The sequence below is a fragment of the Oryzias latipes genome, chromosome 20, assembly GCF_053564925.1.
Source record: "Oryzias latipes strain Hd-rR chromosome 20, Olatipes_Hd-rR_3.1".
NCBI lineage: Eukaryota > Metazoa > Chordata > Actinopteri > Beloniformes > Adrianichthyidae > Oryzias > Oryzias latipes.
In genome coordinates, this window is record NC_136256.1 from 2,467,565 (window position 1) to 2,480,633 (window position 13,069).

At 42.2% G+C, this 13,069-nt stretch overlaps 1 protein-coding gene across 1 annotated transcript in view; it reads right to left on the reverse strand.

Moving 5' to 3' along the window:
- The window catches only part of cubn (cubilin (intrinsic factor-cobalamin receptor)), an 80,656-nt gene extending 67,729 nt beyond the window's left edge, over positions 1–12,927 (reverse strand). Inside the window, exons 1-11 of the mRNA XM_023950080.2 lie at positions 12,791–12,927; positions 11,831–12,008; positions 11,592–11,721; positions 7,772–7,867; positions 7,309–7,347; positions 7,124–7,225; positions 4,275–4,378; positions 3,369–3,495; positions 2,569–2,737; positions 2,123–2,254; positions 525–620 (exon numbers count right to left, since the gene is read on the reverse strand). Of these exons, the coding sequence (XP_023805848.1) occupies positions 525–620; positions 2,123–2,254; positions 2,569–2,737; positions 3,369–3,495; positions 4,275–4,378; positions 7,124–7,225; positions 7,309–7,347; positions 7,772–7,867; positions 11,592–11,721; positions 11,831–11,919 (1,084 nt within the window). The 5' untranslated portion in view covers positions 11,920–12,008; positions 12,791–12,927. The remainder of the gene's footprint in view (positions 1–524; positions 621–2,122; positions 2,255–2,568; positions 2,738–3,368; positions 3,496–4,274; positions 4,379–7,123; positions 7,226–7,308; positions 7,348–7,771; positions 7,868–11,591; positions 11,722–11,830; positions 12,009–12,790) is intronic.
- Between the last annotated feature and the right edge of the window lie 142 nt (positions 12,928–13,069).

A 13,069-nucleotide genomic window follows, 5' to 3' on the forward strand; every position in this document is an offset into this window, starting at 1 on the left:
AGAGACACTGAAGGATAGTTTTTGACTGATATTTTATTGCCTCCATGCATAGAGGAACATGATTGAGAAAATCTTGTCTCATGAATGTGACCTGCAAACAGTGGGAATGAGGCTTTCTCCTACACCCAAATGCACATTTGTTAACGCTGTACCATTTAATGGAACAGGCAAACTTTCTCTGAGATTCCAAACGCAGCATACGTTTGTTATTCTTTATTCATGTTCTCGTCTATATCAGCACCAAGCAGCCTTTGCAGAAACTGCAACAAGTCAAACTTTACATTCATAAAAACTCTCAACATGGTATAGGTGTAACACAAAATAATCCAAAGCAATACTCTCACTTTTTCACTTCATAATGTTGAAGCACAGTATGTCAGACTTTGCCACACTTCTGACTACAGAAGGGAACATTAATACTGATATTAATACCAGACATTTCTGCCATCAATGTAACCACAACCTTTGGGCAGAACAAACTCATCACTTCTTCATAGACATCTTTAATATCATGCTAGTTGTACCTGGGCTAGAGGAGCAGCTGGCTAACGGGTAACAGCCTCCATTGTTTGAAGAACATATATCTGCTTGTGTGCAGATTCTTCCATCCCCTTCATAACCTGGACAAACACAAGAGAACTGCTCATTAAATCACCCATGGGATATACTTTGGTTCTTGCCTTTCCCATTAGAGAGGACTTGGAATTGACAGTTTAATGCTACAATCAAATGTACTACACTGAACAGATCATCTCTGATGTCACCCACTGGATTCTGTAAGTAAAAGATTGACCTAAAGTAGAGAATCTTGACTGAAATTAGCTCCACCCAAATCAAAAACGAATGACAAAGTGGAAGGGTAAAGTAACGTTTGATGCTCTGATGGGTTCATCCACTAACCTCACCCCTTGTCCTTTGAGCAACTATGTTTAGTATTTCCTGGTTTGCATTGAATTTGGGAACTGAAGCTGTGGGCTTAATCCAAATCCTTGTTGCTTCTCTCTCCCTCCATTCATTCTGAACTTTGACGCCACAACATTAGCAGCATTTTGGACTTTTGTCATGCTCATCTGTTCTGTTTTTAGAGGCTCGCAGTTGTTAAGATGTACGATGAGGCAAGTAAGCATTAGAACACCTAGTGATGTAGTTTTCCCACTTAGAAATCGTGGAGGGGTCAGACACTTTCATCTTAGATTGTTTTAGATGATGTCTCTCTCAGTGGACATGCTGCACCTCAGATAAAAATGTCAGACCCCTCCATGATATTTAAGCAGGAGAACTTGCTAAATCACAGGGAGATCAGATACTTATTTGCCTCAATGCACTGTATAATGTACGCTAACACTTAAATCCCACTGAGCAGAGCTTTGCTTTTTACTTGTGTTTCTTTTTGTGTGGGCTTTGCGTTCTTCTACATTAATAACTAGCCTGCGATTCTCTATGGTTTCTTTAGAGCAATGCTTGCACAGACTACATACAGCTTTGACACAATTTCCTCACCCCACCCACCACACTCTGAATGTTTCATTCTGTATCAGAATACTACTTTTCTCGTGCAGAACTCCAGGCATCATCCTAGACTGGTGCTGCCATGAGAAAAGTCTGTTAAGAAATGCAATTTGTGAAACGTAATTAAGAGACGTAGCAAAAGTTTTAACAGTAAACTGTGGAAATGTGGGTAATGTCCAGTTAACGCCAAACTGAAAGCAGTTTGGAGTTTGAATTTTGCAGAAAAATCTGAGCAAATGAGGCACATTTATGTGAGCAAAACAGTGATAAGGGGCCAAATTGTTTAGTATATGACATTAGAGATGAGATTACATGGCATAACTCATCATAAAGTTTTAAAGCAGCTCATAAACACACATTATTTTGCTGCCATGAGGAATAAGGAGCCCTAGTGTTTGATAAACATCACATAATACCATTCTGTGTGCTTCAGAACAATCCCATTCTAAGTATTCATTTGATTTATTTCAGGATAATGAACAGCGTGTCCCACTTGGCAGCAGGAACCCCAGCACCTGTTCTGAAGAGAAACCCCTGAAACGTCTGATCATCATTTACAAAGGAGTGAGCAGCTTGTTTTCTTACTGCCTGTGCAGACATTTTGAGCGTGTACCTGGGGGGCAGGAGCCACAGTGGAAAGAGCCCATAGTATTCAGGCATTGCACCATGGGATTGGTGGAGCAGCCGCCATTGTTTGTCAAACATTCATCCACATCCTGGCAGCTGTAGCCGTTTCCCTGCCAACCTGAGAAACAATCAGAGAAAACCCATCCATTAACTGTAACATCATCGAACAACCACAGAGTTCTGATGGTTCATTTCTATAGAAAAACAAACATCAGTAGCTTTGAAAGTCACATAAAAAAGTGTTATTAATATAATGTATACTAAAGTGGGATTTGAGCCTGGGTCTAGTCATTGTGAGGTGAGAGCGCCAACCACTGCGCCACCATGCAGCCCACTGCAGAAATGATCCAGCTAAGAGTGTTGGTACAGTAAACTTCTTTGCTGTCTGAACAAAGCAGACCAACAAGGACAAGTGTCAGGTGTGAGTGTTACCTGCAGGGCAGGCTCCGCAGTAGAAAGAACCCTGAGTGTTGTGGCAGGGAACAGGGGGGTTTGTGGAGCAGGGCTTGCTGGGTAAATTACACTCATCAACATCTGCCACACATGCAGGGTTCCCAGCTGGGGCCTCCCACCCATCCTCACAGATGCACTGGTAGTTAGGCTGTTGAAAGACAAATGCAGAGACTAAACTAGAGCACAGCATGGCTTAAAATGGTCACCAACACTCAACAAAAGTACATATTTTGGTATTTCTGATGCTGATTGCATCAATCCGTGTTTTTCTCTGATACCGGCAGCAACATGGCACAGAGTTTCGGTTCGGTACCCATCTAAAGTAAAAACTAAGTACTTCATGTCTCAAAACACCAAAACAAGCTGCTTCTGGCTGAGATCTTGTTGTTTTGTGGTGTGGAGCTGCTCAAAGAGGCTCCGTGTTCTCTGCTGCCAACTAGTGGTCGGAGGTTAAAGTGGAAAACAAGAGTCAGACGCCGAAGAAATAATTCAATAAATATCATCCTGACAGCATTCTGAATCCATACAAATACTGCCAAATGAAATATCGTCATGTATCGCCAAATCGATTTTTTCTACACTCCCGAGTTTCAGGGTCACTTGACGGGTGTTCAAGCAGCACCTGACATAAAATGGTCATTGTGGTATTTAGAAGTGAAAACCAACATTTATTAGATCAAACTGCTACTCAAACCTTTGAATCTGCTTCTTATTCCAAACAACATTCAGTAAGAAGTCAGGACTTTGCTGAACGTTGATGCTGGTGCGTGTTGAAATACCTGTCCAGATGTGACCCGGTCTGCATCAATGCAGAAGCCATGAACACACAGGTTTTGAGCTGCAGTCCTGCAGTCATCGTAACGCTCAGTGCAGAGAGTCCCAGACCATTCAGGAGAACAGTTGCAGCTGCAGAAAAACACAATCTTTTACAGCCTGTATCTGTGGAAGCACTGATCATATCAATACATTTCTGTGTGTGTGTAAAGGAAAAATCCTTCTATAATATATACCTTCTTAATTTTTTTCATATTGGTTTCAAACATTGTTTGGAGCATCATCCACACTTCAAAACACTGAAATGACTGTTACAGCTCACATTTGTATTCACACTGGATCAGCAGCTCACTCACAAATAAATACATAAAAGCGGGTTAAGTCACATGCACATGGTGTGCTGCGTCGCTTAGTGACTCTCTACTGCAAACTGAGACCATTTGTGGGCAGAAATGTATCAGCTGACACCAATTACTACCTGATTCCAAAAATGACGCTGGAGCATCCGGTCATCACATTGTGAGTAAAAGTGCAGAAAGAATAATGAACACCAAGAAGCTCAGGTTAATGTTACTGAGAAAATGGAACAAATTGTTGCCCGATCATGAAAAAACCATTTTAACTTTACAATTCTGACATTTGTAGTGTCTCAAACATCGATGTTTTCAATTATGCTAAAATGGGCCATTTTGAATATTTATTTCAGGATAATGAAAAAAGATTTGAGGAGATGTCTTTGATCTCTTTTCTGTCCCATTTCCTCGTCCCAGTAGACTGCTCACTGCCTTGTTTCTAAATGCTGCTGTGCACGTAAAACAACCAATAACTCTTACTGACCACCATGACATGAACAACAGGGTAAAGACATGCTCAACGATGTTAAGCAAGAAGAGTAGAAGTGTGACCTTCACCTGAATGATCCAGGAGTGTTGACGCAGGTCGCCCCATTCTGACAGCCCAGCGGGGTTCCTGTGGTCACCTGACACTCATTTACATCTGTGGCACAGTTGGGACCCTGACACACACGTGCAAAAACAAATGCATCAAATCTAAATATAAACTTCATTATTTGAATCAAGACACAAATCTGGAGCTCTGTAGACACATTTCTTTTTTGTCCAAAGAGACATTCCAGTAACTCTGAATTTCATCTTTCCCGTCCAATCCTAAATTTGGTTCCTTGTGACAGATGTCTGTTGTTTTCTTTATAAGACAGATAAAAGATAGTTTCAGTTTCCCTTTACATGTTTGTTAGTACTGCTAGAACTGAGCCCCCCTCTGAGGCAGTGGTCCCAGAGGACATGTGCAGCCCACCGCCATAAGCCACAGAAGACACAGACAGACGGTCATGGTTTGGCAGATCCCGGTCGCTCTGTCGCCCTCCTCTGGTAGCTTCTGCCACTTCTGCCTCCAGCCTCTCAGCTGGTGTTTCTGCTTGGTCTCCGTAGGATACCTGATCCACCTATCTCCAGTCATCCTGGCCGTTTTTGAAGCTGTTTTTTTTTTACCAGCCTCAAACTGTTGATCTGCTTTGTTCCAGTGGCATTGGGACGTTCATGGCAGAAGATTTGGGCTGACTTTGATTCTATTTTCTGTCGATTGTCTATCTCCTCTCTCTTCCTACCTGCAGGTCTCAAACTCCAGGTCTGGAGGGCCAGTGTTCAACGTGGTTTCCTACTAACCTGCCACTGGAGCTTTTCTTGACAGAAAACACCTGATCCAGGGGATTAGCAGCAGACAAGGCGGGTAACTGAAAACCCAGCAGGATGCAGCCCTCAAGGCCCAGAGTCTGAACTGACTCTGTAACCCTTGTGCTTTCCTATGACCCCCCCCCTCCCCCCCCCCCCCTTGCATTGACGTGTTCTCCCTACCATGACAAAGGTGGATAAAGGTGGAAAGATTTCATGTAATCCATGGACACCAGTGAAGATCACAAATCATTGAAGAAAAAAGGTTCAGAGCACTGTCTAGTGGGTCTAGATGACCCAACTCCCAATGTTAAAGTGCCTAGGATAGCACAAGGGTTAAATATCCTCATCATTTTGGACAGTGGCGAGCGCCTCCAACACCAGTCCAGATCAACTGGTTTTCCTGTCCATCAGGCAGCCTCCTCTTTTCATCATGTCAGAAACAACACTGTAAAGCGAAAATGTGGCGTAAACACACTAGAGGGGCTCCTCTCTGTCGATCACAGCCAGATTGAAGGGGGGGCGTGGTTGGTCTGATAGATTAGATGGACCTGTCTGAGTCGCTACCCCCACATTAAACTGCTGACATTGATGCATCGTGGTGGGCGTGAAACCCCTCTGAGGAAGACTGCAGGCTAGCAGACAAAACGCATCAAAGTGACTTTTTCTTCATAAAGAAAACGTCACGTTTATGTCACCTAGAAGAAAAAAGAATTGGATCTTTCAAGGTGTTTTGTGATTTTACATGTTTGTTTTCTGGTCTCTTCCTACTGAAAAGATGTATTTGTTCTGTCAGAAAGCAGATGTTTGAGGGTTTTATAAAGTTGTTTTCTGGTTTGTAGCTGCTGCAGAATGTAAGTTACGTCCTTTGACTTAAAACTTGGGTTGAAAAGTTTAGGTTTTTTTGTTTGTTTGGTTTGTTTTACCTTTATCACACAGTAAAGTTATGTAGTGCAAAATGAACAGATCCAGATCCCCTAATTTTGTTCTATTTCCTATCTATTTTTGATCAGTTTCCGCCTAAACAGTGCACTTTCCTTTAATGCAGTTCAGCTAATGACTAAAAATAGGGCAGATTTAAACATAAAGTAAACTAAAAACATCAGCTCAATCCCAACGAGGGATGTAAACAAATGCAAACAAAAGTACAACAGTGTCAAAGAACAGCCAGTAATGTTCTTTCAGAACTGCACTCCTAGCTTGTTCTGTTCTTTTGTGACTTCAAGAAGGAAATCGAATATTTTTCTAATGAAATCTCCAGCCTGATCCTGGTCTCATCAATGCTTCATGTGTCGTTCTGTGAACCCATTTCCTAGACAACTTAATGACATGTGTGGAACCTGTGCTTTGAGTTGAGTAGATGATTAGTCGGTGAGACTCATATCCTGATACATTTCTGCAGATTCTCCACATTATTCAAACTTTTGGAAATCATGCTTTTGTGGGTTTTATGAGCTGGAACCCCAATTTATGTAAAGACAAAAGAATTTTGAAAAGAATTGTGGAAATGAATACACTTTTCCATGACGTTCCAATTGTTTGGAAACGGTCTGTATATCCGATCTTCGATCAGGATCCAACATACAACTTCAGCCAAATCTAAAACCATGTGATCATGCTCGATTTCCAACTCCGTCACTGGATTGGGAGAACCCTTCTAAAAACAGTTGTTGCAGTGTTCTTGTGTTAGTCTCCGTCCTCTCAGAACTCGGCTTTAGAGAGTTTGCTCATCATGAAAACCCTTTGCTTTAATCTGTTGGATACTCACATAGAAAAAACTAAGACAATCTGGCTTTAGTGAAGTCTTCTGTATATAATTGGCACATAATGGCCTGGAATATTTTTAAATGAATTTAGAAATAATCCCATTAAGTAATTGTTCTTGGTTTGATGGGTTTGTTTACCTTTAGTGTTCTGCCTCGAGACGGCCTCTGCTGAGAGCTAATATTTCAGGAACAAAGTGAACTAAATCTAAATCAGAAGCAGTGTTGTTCTGGACGGTTTTTCTCCTCCAACAAGATGCTGATTGAAGCCTACAGTTAAGATCCTGATGCAGACGGAGCAGAACTTACAGCCCAGTTACTGGGACACACACAGTGATATGAGTTCAGCAGGTTCAGACAGGTTCCTCCGTTCCTGCAGGGGTTACTGTTGCATGAAGCGGTTTGAAGGGTCTGCAGACACAAACACAGGAGCAGGATGATGCCTACGGTCCAGCCCTCTACTGGAGAGAGGCAAACGTGTCAGATGTGTCAACCTGTTCCAGTGCTGTCACTTTGCTCTCCACACTGGACACCTGTGATAAAGAGGTAAAAACGACAGAAGCTGTTACCCTGAACAGGAGGCAAACTTTAAAGAAGTCTTTATGTCCCCATCTGTGAAAATGGCTCTCCTCAACAATGTAGCACTCTGGTTGTGGTGTGTCTTACAACAGAATAGGTGCACATGTTCACCATTAGATAACATGTCTGCAGTTGTGAACTGTTATCTGTCTGAAACGTCCGTCCTTATTCCTATTATTCTCTAACTGGAACATCCCTGCTTGTGTCAGCGGTACATGCATTCAGTGTCAGAGCCAGCAGGGCTCCAAACCTGCACAGACAGGGTTTGCATTGGTTTTCTGTGAGACCTCAGTTTCTGTTTGTGCGTGTCTCTTTAAGTTGCTGTAACAAATGTTTTAAACCAAGGTGACATAATCTCCATCTAACAGGAACTTATACCTGGGTATCGAGCTGATTTAGGTGGTTGCTGATTTCTGGCGGGATTGTTCCTCCATCAGCTTTGATTTTATCAATGTCGTCCTTGTTAGTTTTGATCTGAAATCAGAAAATTCAGTTACAAATCATCTTTTGTCTTTAAAATCATGACTAAACACAGAAATGCTAAATACTTTTTTTCTGCTGTTTCCTTCAAGGGTGGCAGCAGCACAAGATCTGCTTTGCTGTAACCTCATCCATCTCTCTGACATGAACTTCTATTAGTCCAACAATCTAATGGTCTTTCATTGTGATTGTGACCCTTGAAGGATGGCTGGATGGCTCAGTTGGTCATGTGAAACCAGAGTTAGAAGGTTTACGTAGAACTGCAAGCCTCTGAAGGATCCCACACCTTGATGATTGTGGGACTCAAGAGACACCAGCAGATAAGCATCACAACCATATTAGACAAAGTCACTTCTTTAGAAATAATTTCTGATCCGCCAGGGGAAAGATCAAAGGTTTTGTATTTAATGTGATGTATTTAGGCAGGGCTTGAGATAAACATTAACTGTTGTCATGGAGATGGCTGGGTGGTATCCTCAACAGGTTTTTTTTCTTTTGGCATTTTTCCCCCCATTTTCTTGTGTTTGATAAAAAGACGGACTCCAGTCCTGGGCTGGTCTAGTTTTAAACGTGACTGGACTTTTGGTGGGTGAGTCATCCGCTCCAGCTCTGGAGAAGCTGGACTTTGCCTCCTGATTGACTTGACAATTATTGCTAAATCACTGCCTATTCTAAAATCCAGATTTAACACAGACTGCTTAACATGTGGATTCGGGACATCAAGATGGACTGAGGAGGGCTTAAAGCTGGCTCCTGTAGCAAACACCATCACTTCAAGAGTATGGTTCTTAATGCCAGATGAGATGTAAACAAAGTGTGGCCCCACAAACCGATACCAGTAATGCCTCAGGTCAGCAATGTTAAAACCAGCTGATGAATCCAGTAGAATAATGACATTGTCTTTTACAACGGCCCCCCAGAGGACATCAAACAGAGCAGATTCTGTTCTCTGCAGGGTTTAGTCATGTTCAAGCATCTCTAATCTCAGAGGAGGATTTCAAGCATTCAGAAAAAACTCCTTTGAGAGACAGTGAATAACTAAAGAGGAGAAAACTGTTTCATGGGTTGACAGAGAGAAATGAAGCAGCTGTAACGAGTTTTATACGTACAGTTTAACAACAGCCAACCAGCTCAGCAGCTCCTGACCTTTGGCCCTGCAGGCTCTGGTCCTCACTCACCTGTCAATCATTCACCTGCTCAGATGAGCAGCAGCAGGCTTTGCTTGTGTAAAGCCTGATAAGACTTTATAATGAGGAAGATAAAAACACTTTTCTTTTAGGAGTGATTTAACCAAAGATAATGATGAGTTGACTGCAGTCTGAGGGTGTGAAGATGCAGACGTGATATTTGTGCCATTAAAATGAGAGCAAAATGAGCAAAATTGCTAAAATGAGAGCAAATCTTGTTTTTTAAACCGGACAAAATGTTCGGTTTAAAAAAGTATAACTTTTAAAGTTAGAAATAAAAAGTGAATCAGTCTGAAAACACCTAAGCGGACCCTGGTCCGGGACCAAGAACCGCTCCAGGACCCGTCTTTGGAGGTGGTCTCGGTTGGGTTTCAATGGGACTGAGCTGCGGTTCACTCTGAGATTCCTCATTCTGAATACAATCCATCCTCGGAGCAAAACGACGTAAACAGAGAAGGAATGAAGGAACAGATGAGCCGCGGACAAATATGAAGCAACGATTGTCACGTTATCAAACAGAAAAAAAGAGTCGAACTGTTCACTTCTTAGAACATTTATTTTAACACCAGAAAACGCTTCTCACATACTTTTCTGTGTCTCGTTACACAGAACGCTGCTGTGACGTCACCCTAAAAACTACATTGTAGTTCCTTAACAGAATTTTCTTAAAAACCACCAAATGAACAAGTAAAAAGTTTTGTTCCAGACGTTCAGAACTGGTACTAAATATAAAGTTTGAAAAAGTTAACTGTCCCGATAAGGATTGTAAAGCACAGCACGTCTTTTTCTTGTTCCTCTGCCCCGCCCTCATAGTTTCCAGCCAATGAGTGAAGAGATCTTTAGCTTTGGTCCGTAACAGAATGGTACGCTTGATGCCGGTCTGAATACTGACCAAACAAAAGGTTCAGGCCTCAATCCAGAACAAATTAAGCGGACTGGATCTGGAACAAAGGATTTTCCCAGTCTGAATACACCCTAAATCTCTGTCTTTGGTTACAAAATGTTCGAGTTTGCAGCCTTCATAAAGCTGGCTATCTGCTCATTTCACACAACTGTTTCAGACGTATTTCCTCAAACTTGCTTTCTCTAAATATTTACGCTTTCAACTCTAAAGTCTGGGCTACAAATGTGCCACCAAATCACAGACAAGAGGGTTCATTTTGATTGGTCTGGATTCAATCCAATAAAATGACTTGATGGTGCTTGAACTCAGTCACCAGCCTTTGCATCAGGACCAGGAGTCTGTAACTTTCAACCAGTCTGGCGTGTTTCTCACTGACCAGAACGCAGAAGCAGCAGAAAAGTCTGGTTCAAATCCCGGCTCCCGCTTTCTTCCACAGTCCAAAAACATGCTTCGCAGGCTGACAGGTTACTCTAAGCTTAGTGTCCCTCGGTGCATGTGGGAGTATAGTGTGTAACACAGGATCATCCGTCAAAGCTAACTTACTCCAATGAAATATTAACAATACAAGACAAAAATGCATTTCCATTGATATAAATAAAGTCTTCTTAAAGACTTTACTCCTTTTCTCAACTTACTGCGGCTGGTAAACTCAATATAAACAGGACTTCATTAGTTAATGATCCAATAGTAAAAGTACATAGATTATGGACAAATATATACATTTATTTTTCCTCTGTTGACAGTCACCAGACATTGTCGTGCAGCATAAGATAATTTGTGCTTTAAATGTTTTCTAAAAATAAACAGAGCTTACAGAAGATCAAGCGTTTCACCATAAACACATCTGGAGGATTCATAGATCACACAAAGATTAAGCTGTGACGTCAGCCTATAAACTTTCCACAGGAGCAACTCAGCCATAAATTCATAAATCTAACTAAAATAAATCTTTTCTAACAGAATATCGTTTTGAAAAGATCCCAAATGTCTTTCTTTTTTTTGTTTTGGCCAATAGAAAAGTAAAATAGCCACGTCTCCTGAGCCTCAGGTTGCAGACCCTTGTAATGGATGAAGACTCTTGATTGGAAGGAAGTCCGACCAATCAGCATGAACCCTCTTGGGTTTTGGATTGGCTGATTTGCTGGCACACATGCAGCGCTGAGCTGAGAACGCAAAAACTAAGCTTGAGAGACCTAAGATTGAAGAGAAGTGTTTCTGAAAACAGTTCAGTGAAATAACCAGGCTTATGAATGGGAACACGTCTAAGAAGGAGGTTTTCAGTCAGTGAACTTCCTGTTTCACTGAGAGCTGTGCGAGGGACTCCACTTTAAAAATCTAGTCCTTCCACCTGTTTGTCACCTGTCAAGCCAAATGAATTCTTGAGCTTGAATGTTTCGCTAAGACAGAACCTGTTCGGATCAAAGATTTATTATGACTAACAGTTTTCGGTTGCTTTATGCCATTTTTATTTTCCCTGACACTCAGTCTAAGAGAAAATGTTGTCTTGTTTCAGTTTGCCGGTGATGATGAAGTAGTTCCTCTTCTGTCACACAGCCTGTCACTGAGGGAGTTCACCCTGTGCTGTAGCGTGTAGCTCACAGACGGCCAGCGTCTATGCTGAGCTCACCTGGATCAGAAGCTGGCTGAGGTCCTCGTCTCCCACCTTAACCCGGCCTGACCCAGACGCCTGGAAGCGGATGTCTTTGCTATCTCCAGTGGTGAAGACGAGGTGACCATTGTCTGCCAGTATCCGAGGTCTGCATGCACAGACAGCCAGGATTAGACACCCGACATCCCCTCCAATGTATAACTTCTACCAACCGGGGCTGCAACAAAGCATCATGGATGTTCCATCAAACCACTCACTGATTTGTGGGGGTAGTTTCCTTCAGCTCCCCCTGCAGTCCCACCAGGAGGAAGAGGAGGCTGTATAAGACCTTCAGCATCCCAGCCATGGAGGGCAGCTGTCTTCCTGGACGTCTGATCCACTATTCTGGGGTTTTCCAACCTGCTGCGCTCTAATAGGCACTGCTGAGACTTTGACCTGCGAGCACAACCATAAAGAGGATGAGAAGTACCAAGGCATGGGTTTATTGTGGTTTACTGGGGTTAAATGAGTTTTGTTGCTGAGTGAGGATGCCCCTCATATGACTAAAGAAATGAGTAACCTGTTCCGTGTGACCCTGTGCTAATGTTAACCTACCACTAAAGGTGACAATACTAACAAAAGCACAGACATCCTAGAAGATCAAATGTGAATACTTTTCAAACTGATGAGTACCTCTCTGGCTCTCTGCATGGGGAGTCACCAAAAACTGCTTCCTTCCAGCACACGTGCTTTACCTCTTGTGTCTTGGCATGACGTTTTTTATGTTCCCATCAAGTTATGCAGGAACTACAGTAGCATTGCCTGTTCAAGAACTTGACAACAATGCAAGTTTGACTCCTTGGATTTGTCCAGTTTCCTTCCATAACGAGTTGGACTTGAACTCATAGTGCTCTAGTCCAGAGCATGCTTTCTACACGATGGTGTTTTTGAATTTTCAGTGTTCATTCATCTATTTTTCCATTCATTAAAGACCAAGTTAAATGAATCATATTAGTGTCAAAGATTTTTCTATTTTTCGGTGGCTTGTCTTGATTTTAGTGCACGTCCACAACTAAAGCCGATTTCTAAGTTATCTGATATTAAAGTGAGGAAAAAAACCCTAAAGTGCTAAAACACTGAAACTTTGTTGACAAAAGTTCAAACTGAATGAACTTTTTAACTCACTTTTCTCCTCTTTTGATGGCTTTTGTTAAGGACATTCAGCGTGTGAAACAAACCTCTGACTGCTTTGTGCTTGGGCTTGTGCCGACGCCATGACACGCCAGTACGCCAGTCGAGTTGACTCCCAGTCTGAAACGTTGAGAGCGGGACACGAGACAAAGAATGAATCCAGATTAAAGAACTGCATTCTTCACCTCCTCTCTGCTGTGTGTCATTCCATAAAAGTTAAAGGCCATTCAGTCCCCTCCACAATATAGCAATACTGCTCATTCTTACTGTTCCCAAAGCCAAAAAATAAGGAAGTGGCCATTTATACTTACAGGTCCAGCTGTAAC